The sequence below is a fragment of the Heterodontus francisci genome, chromosome 19, assembly GCF_036365525.1.
Source record: "Heterodontus francisci isolate sHetFra1 chromosome 19, sHetFra1.hap1, whole genome shotgun sequence".
Lineage (NCBI taxonomy): Eukaryota > Metazoa > Chordata > Chondrichthyes > Heterodontiformes > Heterodontidae > Heterodontus > Heterodontus francisci.
In genome coordinates this window covers 12,954,493-12,975,885 of record NC_090389.1, presented here as the reverse complement: position 1 = coordinate 12,975,885, position 21,393 = coordinate 12,954,493, and the positions used below count along the sequence as shown (strand labels likewise).

General features: G+C 44.0%; 1 protein-coding gene across 1 annotated transcript in view; it reads right to left on the bottom strand.

The window, feature by feature from the left end:
- The window catches only part of parp3 (poly (ADP-ribose) polymerase family, member 3), a 73,388-nt gene extending 52,320 nt beyond the window's left edge, over nt 1–21,068 (bottom strand). Inside the window, exons 1-2 of the mRNA XM_068051384.1 lie at nt 20,955–21,068; nt 14,336–14,528 (exon numbers count right to left, since the gene is read on the bottom strand). Of these exons, the coding sequence (XP_067907485.1) occupies nt 14,336–14,515 (180 nt within the window). The 5' untranslated portion in view covers nt 14,516–14,528; nt 20,955–21,068. The remainder of the gene's footprint in view (nt 1–14,335; nt 14,529–20,954) is intronic.
- Between the last annotated feature and the right edge of the window lie 325 nt (nt 21,069–21,393).

The window sequence follows — 21,393 nt, the reverse complement described above, 5'->3', positions numbered from 1 at the left end:
CATATACAAGTTGAAAGTATAGCCACATATTGTTACAAAATGGAGTATTTACCCAAGGCATTGTGGGACAAGTTAGTTAGCTTGCAGCCTTGAGCATGGTACGCCTTAGCACAAACACTAAGCAGGGCCCCTCTCATCAGTGTAACTGCAGACTGCACGAAGCACTCAGGAATGCAGGCTTGATAAAGGTGAAAGGAAGACTCAAGGATAATTGATGGGGTCTGAGAAACATCACAAGATGATCAGGGGGCTTGCACGAGCTGATCACGTAGCCACATGATGCCTAATGAGTAATCTAATTGGTAATATGTGTAATGTATGTAATCAATAACCGTTATGATTGGATTATGTCCAGCCAGGATGGGCTGAGTAACTGTATATCCGTTGTGGATTTTCCTTTGTTCGGTGGAGTGGCACTGGACCGCCTTTAGGTAAGGTGTGTTGCCCATGATATCATGCAATAAAGTGTTTATTCTCAACGTCTGAGTCCGGAGAATTTGTTCAACAATTTGGCATAATTTGGATTTCTCCAACACAACTGCAGCAAGACTTGTTTACTGCTGTACTCAAAACCCCTTGTGATAAAGGCCAACATACCATTTGCCTTGCTAATTGCTTGCTGCACCTGCATGCCAACTTTTAGTGACTCATGAACAAGGGCACCCAGGTCTCTTTGGGTATCAACACTTCCCAACCTTGCACCAATTAAGAAATACTCTGTCTCTGTTTTTTCTACCGAGGTGCTTAACTTCTCACTATTCACATTATATTCCATCTGCCACGTTCTTGGCCATTCACGTAGCCTATCCAAGTCCCCTTGAAGCCTCCTTGCATCCTCTTCACAACTTACATTCCATCCTAGCTTTGTGTCATCAGAAAATCTGGAAATATTACATTCGATCCCCACATCCAAATTATGTAAATCAGCAGCAGCAGAATTGTACTCAACCACAATCTGTAACCTCATGGCCCGGAATATCCCCCACTCCACCATTACCATCAAGCCAGGAGACCAACCCTGGTTCAATGAAGAGTGCAGGAGGGCATGCCAGGAGCAGCACCAGGCATACCTCAAAATGAGGTGTCAACCTGGTGAAGCTACAACCCAGGACTACTTGCATGCCAAACTGCGTAAGCAGCAAGCGATAGACAGAACTAAGCGATCCCATAACCAATGGATCAGATCTAAGCTCTGCAGTCCTGCCACATCCAGCCATGAATGGTGGTGGACAATTAAACAACTAACTGGAGGAGGTGGCTCCACAAATATCCCCATCCTCAATGATGGGGGAGCCCAGCACATCAGTGCAAAAGATAAGGCTGAAGCATTTGCAACAATCGACAGCCAGAAGTGCCGAGTTGATGATCCATGGTTGCAGGTTGGTCACGACTGGGAGTTAAATATCCAGGGGTACCAGACTATTCGGAAGGACAGACAGGAAGGTAAGGGAGGTGGTGTAGCTCTGATACTCAAGGACGACATCAGGGCGGTGCTGAGAGATGATATAGGTTCTATGGAAAATGAGGTGAATCCATTTGGGTGGAAATTAGAAACTCTAAGAAGAAAAAGTCATTGATAGGCGTAGTCTATAGGCCACCAAATAATATCACATTGGGGCGGGCAATAAACAAAGAAATAACTAATGCCTGTAAAAATGGTATGGCAATCATCATGGGGAACTTTAATCTACATGTAGATTGGTCGAACCAGCTCAGTCAGGGTAGCCTTGAGGAGGAATTCGTTGAGTGTATCCGTGATAGTTTTCTTGAACAGTATGTAATGGAACCGACGAGGGAGCAAGCTATCCTAGATCTAGTACTGTGTAATGAGACAGGAATAATTAATGACCTCATGGTCAGGGATCCTCTTGGAAGGAGTGATCACAGTATGGTTGAATTTAGAATACAGATGGAGAGTGTGAAGATAAAATCCAATACCAGGGTCCTGTGCTTGAACAAGGGGGACTATAATAGAATGAGGGAGGACTTGGCTAAAGTGGACTGGAAACAAAGATTTTACAGTGGGACAGTTGACGAGCAGTGGAGGACTTTCAAAGCAATTTTTCAAAGTGCTCAGCAAAAGTATATTCCAGTGAAAAAGAAGGACTGGAAGAAAAGGGGTAATCTGCCATGGGTGTCTAAGGAAATAAGGGAGGCTATCAAATTGAAAAAGAAGGCATACAAAGTGGCCAAAAGCAGCATGAAACTAGAAGATTGGGAAAACTTTAAAGGTCAACAGAAAGCTACAAAAAGAGCTATAAAGAAAAGTAAGATGGAACATGAGAAAAAACTAGCACAGAATATAAAGACAGATAGCAAAAGTTTCTATAAATATATAAAACGAAAAAGAGTGGCTAAAGTAAACGTTGGTCCTTTAGAGGATGAGAAGGGGAATTTAGTTGTGGGATATGATGAAATGGCCGAGGCATTGAACAGGTATTTTGTATCGGTCTTCTCAGTGGAGGACATTAATAACATGCCAGTAATTGACAAAGAGACGAATGTAGGTGAGGACCTGGAAACAATCATTATTACGGAAGAGGTAGTGTTGGGCAAGCTAAAGGAGCTAAGGATTGATAAGTCTCCTGGCCCTGATGGAATGTATCCCAGGGTACTAAAAGAGATGGCGGGAGAAATAGCAGGTGCACTGACGGTAATTTTCCAAAATTCGCTGGACTCCGGGGTAGTCCCAGCAGATTGGAAAACAGCAGATGTGACGCCACTGTTTAAAAAGGGAGGTAGACAAAAGATGGGGAATTATAGACCGATTAGCTTAACCTCTGTAGTGGGGAAGATGCTCGAGTCTATTATCAAGGAAGAAACAGCAGGGCATCTCGATAGAAATTGTCCCGTTGGGCAGACACAGCATGGGTTCATGAAGGGCAGGTCATGCTTGACAAATCTTTTGGAATTCTATGATGACATTACGAGCAAGGTGGACAATGGGGACCCAGTGGATGTGGTGTACCTAGATTTCCAAAAGGCCTTCGACAAGGTGCTGCACAAGAGGCTGCTGCATAAGATAAGGATGCATGGCGTCAGGGGTAAAGTATTAGCATGGATAGAGGATTGGTTGACTAACAGGAAGCAGAGAGTGGGGATAAATGAGTGCTATTCTGGTTGGCAATCAGTCACTAGTGGTGTGCCTCAGGGATCGGTGTTGGGACCGCAATTATTTACAATTTATATAGATGATTTGGAGTTGGGGACCACGTGTAGGGTATCAAAGTTTGCAGATGACACTAAGATGAGTGGCAGAGCAAAGTGTGCAGATGACTGTGAAACTTTGCAGAGGAACATAGATACATTGAGTGAGTGGGAAAAGGTCTGGCAGATGGAATACAATGTTAATAAATGTGAAGTCATTCATTTCGGTAGGAGTAACAGGAAAAAGGATTATTACTTGAATGGTAAAAAGTTGCAGCATGCTGCTATGCAGAGGGACCTAGGTGTCCTTGTGCATGAATCGCAGAAGGTTGGTCTGCAGGTACAGCAAGTAATTAGGAAGGCAAATGGAATTTTGTCCTTCATTGCTAAAGGGATTGAGTTTAAAAGCAGATAGGTTATGTTGCAGCTGCATAAGGTACTGGTGAGGCTGCACCTGGAGTACTGTGTGCAGTTTTGGTCTCCTTACTTGAGAAAGGATATACTGGCACTGGAGAGGGTGCAGAGGAGGTTCACTAGGTTGATTCCGGAGTTGAGGGAGTTGGCTTATGAGGAGAGACTGAGTAGATTGGGATTATATTCATTGGAGTTCAGAAGAATGAGGGGGGATCTTATAGAAACATATAAAATCATTAAGGGAATAGATAAGATACAAGTAGAGAGGATGTTTCCACTGGCAGGTGAAGCTAGAACAGGAGGGCATAGCCTCAAGATTAGAGGGAGCAGATTCAGGACTGAATTAAGAAGGAACTTCTTCACCCAGAGGGTTGTTAATCTATGGAATTCCTTGCCCAGTGAAGTAGTTGACACTTCTTCAGTAAACGTCTTGAAAGCTAAGGTAGATATCTTTTTGAACAATAAAGGAATTAAGGGATACGATGGGAGCGCGGGTAAGTGGATCTGAGTCCACGAAAAGATCAGCCATGATCTTATTGAATGGCGGAGCAGGCTCGAGGGGCTGGATGGCCTACTCCTGCTCCTAGTTCTTATGATCTTATGATCTCGGCCTCCTCCTGAAGTCCCCAGCATCACAGATGCAAGACTTCAGCAATTCGATTCACTCCGTGTGATATCAAGAAACGACTGAAGGCACTGGATACTGCAAAAGCTATGGGCCCTGACAATATTCCGACAATAGTACTTGAAGTGCTCCAGAACTTGCCATGCCCCTAGCCAAGCTGTTCCAGTACAGCTACAACACTGGCATCTACCCTGCAATGTGGAAAATTGCCCAGGTGTGTCCTGTACACAAAAAGCAGGACAAATCCAACCCGGCCAATTACCACCCCATCAGCCTACTCTCAATCATCAGTAAAGTGATGGAAGGTGTAATCAACAGTGCCATCAAGCAGCACTTGCTTAGCAATAACCTGCTCAGTGACGCTCAGTTTGGGTTCCGCCAGGGCCACTCAGCTTCTGACCTCATTACAGCCTTGGTTCAAACATGGACAAAAGGGCTGAGCTCAAGAGGTGAGGTGAGAGGGACTGCCCTTGACATCAAGGCAGCATTTGACCGAGTATGGCATCAAGGAGCCCGAGCAAAACTAAGGTCAATGGGAATCAGGGGGAAAACCCTCCGCTGGCTGGAGTCATACCTAGCGCAAAGGAAGATGGTTGTGGTTGTTGGAGGTCAATCATCTGAGCTCCAGGACATCACTGCAGGAGTACCTCAGGGTAGTGTCCTAGGCCCAACCATCTTCAGCTGCTTCATCAGTGACCTTCCTTCAATCATAAGGTCAGAAGTGAGGATGTTTGCTGATGATTGCACAACGTTCAGCACCATTCGTGACTCTTCAGATACTTCAGAAGCAATCCGTGTAGAAATGCAGCAAGACCTGGACAATATCCAGGCTTGGGCTGATAAGTGGCAAGTAACATTCGCGCCACACGTGCCAGGCAATGACCATCTCCAACAAGAGAGAATCTAACCATTTCCCCTTGACATTTAACAGCATTACCATCGCTGAATCCCCCACTATCAACATCCTAGGGGTTACCATTGACCAGAAACTGAACTGGAGTAGCCATATAAATACCGTGGCTACAAGAGCAGGTCACAGACTAGGAATCCTGAGGCGAGTAACTCACCTCCTGACTCCCCAAAGCCTGTCCACCATCTACAAGGCACAAGTCAGAAGTGTGATGGAATACTCTCCACTTGCCTGGATGGGTGCAGCTCCAACAACACTCAAGAAGCTCGATACCATCCAGGACAAAGCAGCCCGCTTGAGTGGCACCCCATCTACAAACATTCACTCCCTCCACCACCGACGCACAGTGGCAGCAGTGTGTACCATCTACAAGATGCACTGCAGCAACACACCAAGGCTCCTTTGACAGCACCTTCCAAACCTGCGACCTCTACCAACAAGAAGGACAAGGGCAGCAAATACATGGGAACACCACCACCCGCAAGTTCCCCTCCAAGTCACACACCCTCCTGACTTGGAACTATATCGCCGTTCCTTCACTGTTGCTGGGTCAAAATCCTGGAACTCCCTTCCTAACAGCACTATGGGTGTACCTACCCCACATGGACTGCAGCGATTCAAGAAGGCAGCTCACCACCACCTTCTCAAGGGCAATTAGGTATGGGCAATAAATGCTGGCCTGGCCAGCGACACCCACATCCCATGAATGAATTAAAAAAATATAGATTGTCAACAGTTGTGGCCCCAGCACTGATCCTTGCAGTACCCCACTAGTATAACGGCGCAGTGGTTAGCACCACAGTCTCACAGCTCCAGCGACCCGGGTTCAATTCTGGGTACTGCCTGTGTGGAGTTTGCAAGTTCTCCCTGTGTCTGCGTGGGTTTCCTCCAGGTGCTCCGGTTTCCTCCCACATGCCAAAAGAGTTGCAGGTTGATAGGTAAATTGGCCATTATAAATTGTCACTAGTATAGGTAGGTGGTAGGGAAATATAGGGACAGGTGGGGATGTGGTAGGAATATGGAATTAGTGTAGGATTAGTATAATTGGGTGGTTGCTGGTCGGCACAGACTCGGTGGGCCGAAGGGCCTGTTTCAGTGCTGTATCTCTAAACTAAACTAAACAGCCTGCCATCCTGAGAATGACCCATTTATTCGTACTCTCTGTTTTCTGTCTGTTAACCAATTCTCAATCCATACCAGTATATTACCCCCAATCCCACGTGTTCTAATTTTATTTACCAACCTCCTGTGTGGGGTCTTATCAAAAGCCTTCTGAAAATCCAAATACACCACATCCACTGGTTCTCCTTTATCTCTGCTGCAAGTAACATCCTCAAAAAGAGATCAAGTATGTGTTTCCCCTCATGTTGGTTCTCTCACCCACCACCTGCCGCAGGGTAAAGAAATTCTCCCCCCACCTAACCCTGTATTTACCCTATTGTATCCCTTTATCATTTTAAACATGTTGATCAGATTACCCCTCAATTAAGCATTCAACTCAGCGGCTGATTCTTTCCCTCTTGTTTTTCCAACCAGGCAGATGATACAGAGGAGATTTACCTGAATGATACCAGGGATGAGGGATTTCAGTTATATAGAGACACTAGAGAAGTTGGGATTGTTAAGAGCAAAAAAGGTGAAGGGGTGATTTAAATCAAGGTTTTCAAAAGTATCAGGGGTTTTGACAGAGCAGACAGGGGAACTGTCTCGACTGGCAGGAGAGATGATAACAAGAGGACACAGATTTATGATAAGTTTCAAAGACCCAGATGAGAGAATTTTTTTTTAATGCAGCAATTGGTTATGATCTGGAATGAGACTGAAAGGGTGATGGAAGCAAATTCAACAACAACTTTCAGAAGGGAACTGGATAAATATTTGAAAGGAAGAGGAAATGAAGGGGTATGGGCATTTTTTTTTTCTTTGTTCCTGGGATGTGAGCATCGCTGGCTAGGCCAGCATTTATTGCCCATCCCTAATTGCCCTTGAGAATGTGGTGGTGAGCTGCCTTCTTGAACCACTGCAGTCCATGTGGGTTGGTACACCTACAGTGCTGTTAGGGAGTGAGTTCCAGGATTTTGACCCAGCGACAGTGAAGGAACAGTGATATAGTTCCAAGTCAGGATGGTGTGAGACTTGTAGGGGAACTTGCAGGTGGTGGTGTTCCCACGTATCTGCTGCCCTTGTCCTTCTAGGTAGTAGAGGTCGTGGGTTTGGAAGGTGCTGTCTAAGGAGCCTCGGCAAGTTGCTGCAGTGCATTATGTAGATGGTACACACCGCTGCCACTGTGCGTCAGTGGTGGAGGGAGTCAACGTTTAAGGTTGTAGATGGGATGCCTGGCACTTGTGTGGCATGAATGAATGAAAGAGCAGGGGAACGGGATGTATTGGATTAAAAAAAGACTTACATTTCTATTGTGCCTTTCATGACTACATGCGTTCCAAAGCACTTTACAGCCAATGGAGTACTTTTGTTACTGTTGTAATGTAGGAAATACTGTAGACAATTTGTGCACAGCAAGATCCCACAAACAGCAAGGTGTTGATGCCCAAATAATCTGTTTTAATGATGTTGATTGAGGGATTATTATTGGCCAGGTGACAGCATAACTACGAACAGCCCCTCTAGCCTGCTCCTCCATTCAATAAGATCATGGCTGATCTGTTTGTGTTTCGAATTCCACACTCCCATCTACCCCCGATAACCTTTGATTCCCTTGCCTAACAAGAATTTATCTACTTCCACATTAAAAATATTCAATGACCCCGCCTCCACCACCTTCTGAGGCAGTGAGTTACAAAGTCGCACAACCCTCTGAGCGAAAAAATTTCTCATCTCTATCCTAAAAGGGCAACCCCTAATTTTAAAACAGTGCCCCCTAGTTCTGGACTCACCCACAAGAGGAAACATCCTTTCCACATCCACCTTGTCAAGACCGTTTGGGATCTTATAAACTTGAATCAAGTCTCCCCTCACTCTTCTAAACTCCAGTGAAAACAAGCCCAGTCTGTCCAACCTTTCCTCATAAGATAACCAGCTCATTCCAGGTATCAATCTACTAAACCTCCTCTGAACCGCCTCCAACGCATTTACATCCTTCCTTAAATATGGAGACCAACCTGCACACAGTATTTGAGATGTGGTCTCACCAGTGCCCTGTATACCTAAAGCATAACATCCTTACTTTAATTTTCAATGCCTCACATAAAAAAGGATAGCATTCCATTAGCCTTCTTTATTACTTGCTGTACCTGTATACTAACTTTTTGTGACTCATGCACTAGAACACCTAGATCCCTCTGCACTTCGGAATTCTTCAGTTGTTCTACGTTTAAGTAATATTCTGCTTTTTTATTCTTCCTGCCAAAGTGAACAACTTCACATTTTCCCACATTATACTCCATTTGCCAGATTTTTGCCCACGCACTCAACCTATTGTCATGCAGGCCCCCACCTGCCAAGAATGAGGTACATTAATTTTGCCACATTAAATTTCAAATTGTTGCTGGGAAGAGAAGGCCTGTTACAAGGGGTTGCCAGGCACCTGGCTGGCAGGACATTTTTGCATAATAGACACTGCTTGTAGACAAAGGACCATCCCCTGACACACATAATACATAAAGCCAGAAGTGGTTATACCAGTCGGTCACATGCTGGACAACTTGGGGAGTTTTAAATTGTACAGACAGCTTGAACTGGCAAAAAGCTGTTTGCTCCTGGATTGTAAAGACCTTTCCTGGTAGGCTCACCACAGCCTCTCCCGTCTGCTTCCATCTCTTTCTCACGGAACTCCAAAAACTAACTTAAGACACATGAACCCCAAGAGAGAAAAGTCTCCTGCAGTGAATAAGTCTAAGAATACTGGGCTCCAACGAAAAGCAAGAACTACCTACAATCAAGGGCAATACAGTGAGCTCGAAGACCCATCACAAAAATTCTTCAGATATTGCCTCAAACTTTTCCACTTTATTTCTTCTGCTCTTTTCTGTCTCTATTTGCATGTGTGTATCGCATATGCATGCTCGCGTGGGCGCGTCATGAATCCGTAGGCGTGAACCGAATTAGAGTTTAAGTTTTAATAAATTTCAATCGTTCTTCTTTAAACCAGTGTGCGTGTGCTGGCTTCTCTGCCCTATAATTGGAAAGCAGTGAACAAGGATTCACCAAGGGGGAGCTAAAAACACATTCTGTTTAAAAATAAAACCCTGTTCCAGTCAGACCAGGTGAAGGCTGAAAGGGACCCCTAGACATCTTTCTCACCTGGTCATAACACTATCTATATCGGTCTGCAACCTCCCCATGTCCTCTTCACAACATACTTTCCTACCTATCTTTGTGTCATCTGCAAATTTAGCTACCATGCCATTGCTCCCCTCATTTAAGTCATTGATATAAATTGTAAAAAGTTGAGGCCCCAGCACAGACCCCTGTGGGACTCCACTCGTCACATCCTGCCAATCAGAAAAGGATCCATTTATGCATACTCTCTGTTTTTGCCAGCCAGCCAATCGTCTATCCAGGCTAATAGGTTACCCCCTACACCATGAGCTCTTACTTTGCGCAATAACCTTTTATGTGGCATCTTGTCAAATGCCTTCTGGAAATCCAAGTACAGTACGTCAACAGGCTCCCCTTTATCCACAGCATATGTCACTCCTTCAAAGAACTCCAACAAATTAGTTAAACATGATTTCCCTCTCACAAAACCATGTTGACTATTCCGATTATCTTGAGTTTTTCAAAGTGCCCAGCTACAAACTCCTTAATGATCAATTCTAACACCTTCCCACAACAGATGTCAAGCTAACTGGCCTATAGTTAACACAAGAACATAAGAAATAGGAGCAGGAGTAGGCTATTCGGCCCCTCAAGCCTGCCCCATCATTCAATAAGATGATGGCTGATCTGCCCCAGACCTCAACTCCTCTTTCGTGTCAGCGCTCATAGCCCTCAACTCCCCAATATTTCAAAAATCTATCGACCTCCTCTTCAAATACTTTCAGTGATCTAGCCTCCACGACTCTTTGGGGTAGAGAATTCCAGACATTCCCTACCCTCAGAAGAAATTCCTTTGCATCTCAGTTTTAAATGAGTGTTCCCTTATTCTATGTCCCCTAGTTCAAGATTTCCCCTACTCGTGGAAACATCTTCTCAACATCTACCCTGTCAAGCACCCTTAGAATCTTGTACGTTTCAATAAGACCAGCCCTCATTCTTCTAAACCCTAATGAATAAAGGTCTAACCTATTTAACCATTCTTGATAAGACAACCCCTTCATCCCAGGAATCAGCCTGGTGAATCTCTTTTGAACTGCCTCCAATGCCAGTATATCCTTTCTTAAATACGGGGACAAAAACTGTACACAGTACTCCAGCTGCAGCCTCACCAACACCCTGTACAGATGTAACAAGACTTCCCTATTTTAAAACTCCAACCCCCTAGCAATATAGGCCAAAATTCCATTTGCCTTCTTAATTATTTGCTGCACCTGCATGCTAACCTTTTCTGTTTCATGCACAAGAACACCCAGATCCCTCTGTGCTGCACTTTTTTGAAGTCTCTCTCCATTTAAATAGTCTGCCTTTTGATTCTTCCTACCAAAGTGCATGGCCTCACATTTTCCTACATTGAACTCCATTTGCCAAGCTTTTGCCCACTCACTCAACCTATCTATATCCCCTTTGCAGATTCCTTATGTCATCACCATAACATATCCTCCCACCTATTTTTGTATCAGCAAATTTGGATATATTACACTCTGCCCCCCTCCTTCAAGTCATTAATACATATAGTAAATAATTGAGGCCCCAGGACTGATCCTTGTGGCACTCCACTAGTTATGTCTTTCCAACCTGAAAAAGATCCATTAATCCTGACTCTGTCTTCTGTGAGTTAACCAATCCTCAATCCATGATAATACATTACCCCCAATACTGTGAACTCCTATCTTGTGCAATAATCTTTTATGTGGCACCTTATTGAATGCCTTCTGGAAATCTAAATACACTAGATCTACTGGTTCCCTTTTGTCAACTCTGCTTGTTATATCCTCAAAGAACTCCAGCAAACTTGTCAAACATGAGTTCCCTTTCACATGTTGACTCCGTTTGATTGTGTTAAGCTTTTCCAAATGGCCTGCTATTTCTTCCTTAATAATGGACTCTAGCATTTTCCCAACAACCGATGTTAGGCTGACTGGCCGAGAGTCTCCAGCATTTTGTCTCCCTCATTTCTTGAACAGGGGTGTCACATTGACGGTTTTCCAATCTGCTGGGACCCTCTGGGAATCCAGTGAGTTCTGGAATTTTTCGACCAATGCCTCCACTATCTCTGCAGCCACTTCCTTTAAAACCCTTGGATGCAGGCCATCAGGTCCTGGCGACTTGTCTGCCTTTAGTCCCATTAGTTTGTCAAATACTTTGTCCTTTGTGACAGAGACTGTTACAAGATCTTTCCTCGCATTAGCTCCTTGCTTATGTGATATCTGTGGGATGTTTATAGTGTCCTCCATCGTGAAGACCGATGCAAAATATTGGTTTAAAGTATCTGCCATTTACCCGTTATCAATTCTCCAGTCGCATCCTCCAAGGATCCCACGCTCACTTTAGCTACTCTCTTTTTATATACCCGTAGAAGCTCTTGTTGTTTGTTTTTATATTTCTTGCCAATTAAATTTCATAATCAATTTTCTCCCTCTTTATTAGCTTTTTAGTCATCCGCTGCTGGTTCCTAAAATATTCCCAATCCTCTGGCCTACCACTATTTCTCGCCACTTTGCATGCCTTAGTTTTTGATTGGATACTCTCCTTGACTGCCTTTGTTAACCAAGGGTGGTTCATCTTTCTCATCGAGTCCTTCTTTTTGACTGGCATAAATTTTTACTGAGAGTTATGAAATATCTGCTTAAGTGTCTGCCACTGCTCATCCACTGACCTTCCCCTTAGTCTATTTTCCCAGCCCGCTTCAGACAACTCTTTCTTCATACCTCCATAATTGCCCTTGTTTAAACTGAGGACACTGGTTTGAGAACAGAGTTGTTCGCCCTCAAACTGAATTTGAAATTCTACCATGTTACCCCATAGAGGATCCTTAACTACGATATCTCATATTAATCCTACCTCATTGGACATTACTAGATCTAAAATAGCCTGATCCCTGGTAGGTTCTGCAATGTATTGCTCTAAGTAACAATCCCTGATGCACTCTACAAATTCGTCTTCCATGTTCCCTCTGCCAATCTGATTACCTGTTTTCTGCCTCCCCCCCCCCCCCCCTTCTTGAATGGAGGGGTTATATTTGCTCCTTTCCAGTCTGATGGAACCTTTCCAGAACTAGTGAATTTTGAAAAATTAACATGAACGCATCTACTACCTCATTAGCCACCTCTTTTAGGATCCTAGGATGAAGCCCATCAGGACCTGGGGACTTGTCAGCCCGCAGCTCCATCAGTTTGCTCAGTACCGTTTCCCTGGCGATTCTAATTTCACCAAGTTCCTTCCACCTCCTGATTTACAGCTATTTCTGGAATGTTTTTTGTATTCTCTATTGTGAAGACAGAGCAAAATATTTGTTCATTTCATCCACCATTTCCTTATTATCTCCTATGAACTCCCCATTCTTACTCTCGAAAGGGCCAACACTCACTTTACTTACTCTTTTCCTTTTTAAATACCTGTAGAAACTCTTGCTATCCATTTTTACATATCTAGCTAGCTTCCTCTCACACTCTAATTTCTTTCTCCTGATTAACCTTTTCATTATTTTCTGCCATTCTTTATATTCTGACCAATCATCTGAATTGCCACTCATCTTTGTGTAATTATATGCCTTTTCCTCAAGTTTGATGCTTTCCTTAACTTCTTTAGTTAACCACGGATGGTGGGTCCTCCTCTTAGAATTTTTCTTTGTAGTAGGAATATACTTATTCTGAGTATTCTGAAATATCCCCTTAAATGTCTGCCACTGCTTCTCTATTGATCTATCTCCTAGCCTAGTAACCCAGTTCACTTCAGCTCGTTCAGCTTTCATGCCCACATAGTTCCCCTTATTCAAGTTTAAAATACTTGTCTTAAACCCATTTTTCTCTCTTTCAAACTGGATGTAAAATTCAATAATATTGTGGTCGCTGCTACCTAGAAATGCCTTTATTCTGAGGTAATTAATTGAAATGACACATTACACAATATCAAGTCAAATATAACCTGCTCTCTGGTTGGTTCACCTGCTCTTTTTTAAGATTGGCCCGACAAGACCTCAGTTTAATGTTTTATCAGAAAAATGGTATCTCAGACAATACTGCTCTGGAACGTCAGCCTGAATCTTTGTGGTTAAGCCCCTAGAGTGGGGATTGAACCTACAACCTTCCAGGTCAGAGGAAAGAGTGCTACCAGTTGAAAGCTCTATCAAAGAGCCAGCACGATCACAATGGGACAAATGATCCCCTCTTGTGCTATATGATTCTCTGGAAATGCCCTCTTCTCTTCAGTTCTGATGCAGGGTAAACATCCTAAATGCCATAACCAATCTTTCCTCCTTACCAATGTCAACTGACTCACTGTGTGCTTCTGACATTTTATGCCTTCATTCCAGTTTCTTTGCCGAGTGAGATTTCTGGAAACTTCTAAAATGTGAACCCAGCAGCTAATAATTCAATCGCTAGCCTGTGGTGAGTTGGGCTGCCTCAGCAGGGAGGCTGCTGGAGGGGGCGCTCAACTTTGACCTCAGCACCCACGCTGATCTCTGACACAGCCTCGCTGTGACATCAATCCGTGCCTTCCAAGTTACAATATGAAACAATTCAATTGGCCCACGACTCCTGCTGGGAGTGTAGAGATTGGATTGGGTTTGGTAAAATGTCCACCACCACCCCCGATGGGCTTCTAGCCAACTGGCACTCGCTGTCTGGGTTTGTGAGTGAATGATAGCTACTTGGGCACTGGCAGGCAGCTGACACTGCAGAACTGTGCTGCAGAACTGCAGAAAAGGAGATTGGGGGAAGGAAGTTTTTTTTGATTATTCACTATTTTAATTTCAATACAAAACCAGAATTCTGGGGATAAAGTGGAATATTTTGAATTGTCTGCCACAGTGGGAGGCATTGACACATTGCTTCAGTGTAGAGGTGCCTTGTGGTCCTCAAAGGGTTACGATCTTTTGGACAGTGTAGGGAAATGATGGCAGGAGAGTGTGTGCCAGAACCGGGAATTCCAAGAATGTCATAACACTGGAGCCCACTTACCGCAGCCAGTGCGTTAGAACTCAACTGGCACTGCTCATCAATCTTGGCCTTGACCTGGTCTTTCGGGGCAGCTTTTAGAGCCTCAATGGTTGACTTGACGTTGTCCTCCTCTGGTTCAGCTTTGACCTTCTTTTGCCCGGTGGCCGATTTGCTGGCGGCCGATTTCCTCTTTGGTGGCATGGCTGCAACAGAGCTGGAAGACAGAAAACTGAGCAGGTGAGTGGTCCAGGGCTAATTTTGATGTTGAATTCCACATCCCGTGCTTCCTCCACCCCTCCCCCAACCTGCTTCCTTCCTTTCCCTGCCGGTCATAAGTTGACAGCCTTCAGGGACCATCATTTTCCACAGCTCGTGATGAGCTCCATCCATAGTTATCCTTTCAGCCCTCCATTCCATTCCTAATTATAAATACATCCAGCTCAGTTTTCACTTTCCATCCACTCCAGAAGGCAGTGTCTTGTGCTGGGGATTTCGTTGTCTAGTCTTTGTACTTTCCTGTTGTACTTCACTCTTGGCCAGGAGCCAATTGTACTGAGGCTGCCTCTACCCGCTAACTAAGCATGGATCAGGGATTGAAGTCTGGAGCTTCCCTGACCTGTACCATACTAAGCAGCTCCTTTGCCCGCTAACTAAGCCATCTGGTAGTACCCAGCTCTTTCTGTACAACGTTAATTAACAATGACCAAAGCTGGGAGTCTATCCCATGCATAGACCACAGCTACAGGCACTCCCTAAACTGAAGGCAGACAGGCACCTTCCCAAAAGCAAGCTCACAGCAAGCCGGAGTTGAAGGAGGTTCCACTGTGCAGGACGGGGCAGGGAGGGGAGGAGCATGAATTCAGTTTCTTTAAATTTGGAGCGTTGCAGATTTTCACAGGTGTAGCAACTCTCACCGATTTTGCATTAGTCACACAGATTCGATTGCTCTTTTAAGTGTGCCCAAAATTCATGGAAATCTTCAAGAGTGTTTCCACTTTGTACTTATCTCAAGGGCAAAAAATAGGTCAAAGCATTCAGGGACTACCTTATTTTACTGCTTGCTCATTTTCTAAATGTATCGCACAGTGAAAGTCACCTCAGAAGATACAACCATGGAAGCTGTGACACAGAAGGAAGCCATTCAGCCCATTATGCCTGTCCTGGCTCTTTGTGCTTGAACAATCCAAGCTGTTCCAACTGCTCCGTTCTCTCCCCAGAGCCTGTTTTGTTTTTGTTTTTTTACAGAACCATAGAATGGGCTACTGCCAAAAACCCGACTTCTGGTTCAAACCTGAGCAGACGGCCTTAAGTCTCACACCTTGGCTCTGCCCAGTGTTGGCAGTACTGCTCAAATCAGCTAGGGGAAGGATACAAGATTAAAATATTAATTTTATAAATTTAGTTGTTAAAAAAACACAATAAAAAGAATAGAAAAACTCAAACCCCGCAGCATAAACAGTTTGGCTTTACAAAGCGGAACCATTATTATGGCTCTTATACTCCAGTAGGACCCAGACCTGGTTGTTAATGATTTATATTTAATGGTTAAAGACCCTGGACACCTCTGGGACCCTCATGTAAAATCCAGCAAATTTTGGAGAGACTATTTTACTTCAACACTTAAATGAGGCTTAACCACAATGCAAGAGCAGCCTGCAAAGGCCTTCCAATAAATGACACAGGCCTTTCATCTCCATGGTGCTCGGCTAAAATGGACGTAGGGTCACCAAGTCTGGTTGGACATATTCGTGGAGGATTTCCCTACATGATCTCCCTCTTCCACAAGCCCTGGGCAGTCCAACAGTCATTTCCCTCCATCTCCAATATTTTCATAAATAATAAAACAAATTTTAATGCCTCTATGATTTCTCTCCTGATTCATTCCATGAGGAGTGAAACATTTCCAAGTTTGCAGACAACACAAAACTGGGGTTGGGGGTGGGGGGTAGATTGGGAAAGGGGGAGGTGCAACGAGACCTGGGTGTCCTTGTACACCAGTCACTGAAAGCAAGCATTCAGGTGCAGCAAGCAGTTAGGAAGGCGAATGGTATGTTGGCCTTCATTGCAAGAGGATTTGAGTACAGGAGCAAGGATGTCTTACTGCAGTTATACAGGACCTTGGTGAGACCACATCTGGAGCATTGTGTGCAGTTTTGGTCTCCTTATCTGAGGAAGGATGTTCTTGGAGGGAGTGCAAAGAAGATTTATTAGGCTGATTCCTGGGATGGCAGGATTGACGTATGAGGAGAGATTGGGTCGACTAGGCCTATATTCACTAGAGTTCAGATGAATGAGAGGGGATCTCATAGAAACCTATAAAATTCTAACAGGACTAGACAGGCTAGGTGCAGGGAGGATGTTCCCGATGGCTGGGGAGTCCAGAACCAGGGATCACAGTCTCAGGATACGGGGTATACCATTTAGAACAAAGATGAGGAGAAATTTCTTCACTTAGAGGGTGGTGAACCTGTGGAATTCTCTACCACAGAAGGCAGTGGAGGCCAAGTCATTAAATATATTCAAAAGGAGATAGATATATTTCTTAATGCCAAAGGGATCAAGGGATATGGGGAGAAAGCAGGAATAGGGTACTGAATTAGACAATCAGCCATGATCTTTTTTGAATGGTGAAGCAGGTCCGAAGGGCCAAAGGTGAAGCAGGTCCGAAGGGCCGAATGGCCTACTCCTGCTCCTATTTTCTATGTTTCTATTTTTCACATAGCAAGTAAAACCAGGATGTGCAAAACCAGGATTTCCCATCAACCAACATTTCTGGGCCTTCATCCTGGATCATAAATTGCCCGCAGTGTCCAAAAGCTGCAATTCTAGTTTATCCGTAAAGCGATGAACAAGATGTTGTTTTAAAAGACAGCCGATCACACCCAGGTCTGGGGCCTGCAACACAACAAACAGGCCTGGCCTGTGACAGTGCAGCTGCTACCCAGGAGAGGTTCCTGCACAATGAGGCAGAAATAAATCCTCAACTTAACTCTACAGATAAACAGCATTAACAGACTTTTAAAAAACTCTTAAAGGCGCAGTGTCACTAAAATATGCTTTCCTGTTGCTTGAAAACACACAGTGATATAAGTAAGAAGGTAATGAACTTGCATTTGTTCACCATGCTAGTGCTGGGGACTTTGTTTCAATGCAATGTTTATTCAAATGCAAGGAGTATAGTAAATAAAGCCGACAAGCTGAGGGCACAGATAGACACGTGGCAACATGATATCATTGCTACAACAGAAACGTGGTTTAAAGAGGAGCAAAAATGGCAGCTCAATATAGAGTTTTCAGGCAGGATAGAGAGGGGGATAAAAAAGGAGGGGGTGTATCATTATTGATTAAAGAATCAATTACAGCTTTGAGGAGGGATGATATGCTAAATGGATCATCAAATGAGGCCATTTGGGTGGAGCTAAGAAATAAATAAGGGGCAGCCACACTACTAGGAGCGTATTATAGACCCCCAAATAGTGAGAGCGAGATAAAAGAATATGTAGGTACATTTCTGAGTGTTCAAACTATAAGGCAATAATAGTTGAGCATTTCTACTACCCTAATATCAACTGGGATACAAACTGGGTACAGAGAGCACAAAATCCTTGAACTACATGTAACAAGCCCAACGATAGGGGGCGAAACTTTAGATATAGTCTGAGGAAATGAAGCTGGGCAAGTGGATGAAGTAGCAGTGGGTGACCATTTTGGAGATAGTGACCATGATACAGTTAGATATAGCATTATTCTGGAAAAGGACAAAGATAGAACAGGAATAAAAGTTCTAAATTGGGGGAAGGTAAATTTTAGGAAGCTGAGAGGTGATCTGGCGAAAGTAGACTGGATACAGCTACTTGAAGGAAAATCAGTGGTGAACCAGTGGAGGCATTCAAAAGCGAGATTCTACGAGCACAGTGTAGGCATGTTATCAAAAAGAAAAAGGGTGGTACTGCTAAATCTAGATCCCCCTGGTTATCTAGAAGCTTATGGGTAAGTTAAAGCAGAAAAAGAAAGCTTCTGACAATCATATAAATCTTAATACTTGAGAAAGCCTAGAGGAGAATAGAAAGTGCAGGGGTGAAGTAAAAAAGGAAATTAGAGAAGCAAAGAGAGGATATGGAAAATATTGGCAGGTAAAATCAAGGGAAACCCAAAGATGTTTTATCAGTACATTAAGAGCAAGAGGATAACTAAGGTACGGGTAGGGCCTTTCAGAGATGTACAAGGGAACTTATGCATGGATGCAGATGTGGGCAGGGATCTTAATGAGTTTTTAGTCTCTGCCTTCACAAAGAAGAGGAATGATGCAGACATTGCAGTTAAAGAGGAGTGTGAAATATTAGATACGATAAGCATAATGAGAGAGGAAGTACTAGAGGGTCTGATATCCTTGAAAGTGAATAAACCACCAGGACCGGATGGATTGTATCCCAGGTTGTTAAAGGAAGTCAGAGAGAGAATAGTGGATGCTCTGAGGATCACCTTCAAATCCTCACTAGATACAGGCGAGGTACCAGAGAATTTGGAGGTCAGCGAATGTTGTATCACTGTTTAAAAAAGGGTGCGAGCGATAGGCCAAATAATTCTAGGCCGGTCAGTCTGACCTCGCTGTTGGGAAAATTATTAGAATCTATTCTGAGGGAGAGGATAAACTGTCACTTAGAAAGGCAGGAATTAATCAGGGATAGTCAGCATGGATTTGTTAAGGGAGTGTCATGTCTTATTAACTTAATTGAATTTTTTGAGGAAGTAACAAGGAGGATTGATGAGGGAAGTGCAGTGGATGTGGTCTACATGGATTTTAGTAAGGCAGTTGACAATGGCAGAATGGTCAGAAAAGTAAAAGCCCATGTGATACAGGGGAATGTGGCAAGTTGGATCCAAAATTTGCTCAGTGACAGGAAACAAAGGGTAATGATTGACAGATGTTTTTGCGAATGGAAGATGGTTTCAATGGCATTCCACAGAGCTCAGTGTTGGGTCCCTTGCTGTTTGTGGTATATATTGATGATTTGGACTTAAATATGGGAGGCATGATTAGGAAATTTGTAGATGGCATAAAAATTGACCATGTAGTTGATAGAGAAGAGGATAGCTGTAGACTCCAGAATTATATCAATGGTTCAGTTGAGTGGACGGGAAGGTGGCAAATGGAATTTAATCTGGAGGTAATACACTTGGGGAGGGCAAACAAAACAAGCAAATACACAACAAACAGGAGGGTAGCGATAGGATAGTGGGGTAGAGGATGTGAGAGACCTTGGCGTACATGTCCACAGGTCCCTGAAGGTGACTGGACAGGTAGATAGAGTGGTGAAGGCGGCATATGGAATGCTTTCCTTCATTGGCTGAGGTATAGAATACAAAAGCAGGGATGTAATGCTGGAACTGTATAAAACACTGGTTAGGCCACAGTTGGAGTATTGAATACAGTTCTGGTCACCACATTACAGGAAGGACATAATTGCTCTGAGAGAGTATAGAGGAGATTTACAAGAATGTTGCCAGGGCTTGAAAGTTGCAGTTATGAGGAAAGATTGGATCGGCTAGGGTTGTTTTCCTTAGAACAGAGGAGGCTGAGGGGTGACTTAATTGAGGTGTACAAAATTTTGAGGGGCCTAAATAGAGTAGACAGGAAGGGGCTGTTTCCCATAGCGGAGGGGTCAATTACCGGGGGCACAGATTTAAGGTGATTGGTAGAAGGATTAGAGGGGACATGAGGAAAAAATTTTTTTATCCAGAGGGTGGTGGGTGTCTGGAATTCACTGCCAGGAACGGTGATGGAGGCAGAAACCCTCAATTCTTTTAAAAGGTACCTGGACATGCACCTGTAAGGCTACGGACCAGGTGCTGGAAGGTGGGATTAGATTGGACGGCTGTTTTTTTTCAGCCGGCGCAGACATGATGGGCTGAATGGCCTCCTTCTGTGCTGTAACGTTTCTATGGTTCAGAGATAGGGAGTGGCCAAGCCATGGAGGGCTTTGAAATCAACTATGATAATTTTAGAATCGACACATTGCTGGACTGGGAATGAATTCAGTCAGTGAGCACAGGTATCAAGTAGAAGGCCTCATTTCAGCTCACAGTTAAGGTACTTAGAAATCGAGAGTGCTGTGCAGCCGTATTTCTAACAGGGGGAGTGCAGTGATGATATAATCATAAGTTCTAACTCGACAGCCTCAACTACAGGCCTAGTCTGGTAATCCAGAAAACATGAGATCAAATCCCACCCTTGTAATTAAAGAATCTGAATTCAATTAGAAATAAATCTGGAAATAAACAGCTGGTATCAGTAAAAGTGACCATGAAGCTGCTGGATTGTCATTAAAATCCAGTGACTACATTTCAAAAGTACTGCATTGGCTGTAAAGCACTTTGAGACATCCAGTGGTGTATAAAGCAATATAGAAATGCAAATCTTGCTTTCTTTTCAAATGGTTCGCTCATGTTCTTTAGGGAAGCAAACCTGCCGTCGTTACCAGGTCCGGCCTATACATAACTCCAGTTCTACTCCAACAAGGTTAACACCTAACTGCCCTCTAAAGCAGCAAGGCACTCAAATCAAGGACATGTACAAATGGGCAATGGTCGTCAGCATTTCCAGTCACCCGCAACCCAAAAAAGCCTGCACGTTACTTACTGAAGGGGTAGGATTCTGGCCCACAATCCTGAATGAAATCTGCTGGCTGAGAAAACTCCTGGCACACTGTCACACAGGCTGAACAAGTCTAAACAAGCAGCAGGATTAGCTACTAAGGAAGTGGCCTCTCCCACAACAAACACTGATCCAATCAAAAATAGGGACAGCTTCCTTCTCACAGCTCCCTGTTAACCCTGCACAGGGCTTGCAGCTCCAGCCATGGTGAAGTCAGCTATTTCACTTGCAGCATTCACACTCCTCACTGTGATTCTGCAGGGCCATTCACAGACAAAAATACCAACATAGTGGAGAGGGCAAGGAGTTAAATTCACCTGCCATGTTTTATGTGTGGAATGAGCCCCTCCAGCTGCTGAAGCTGGCTTGCCCGTTAGAGCTGACAACTCAAAACACATGTGGGCTTTCATGACAGGCCTTCCAG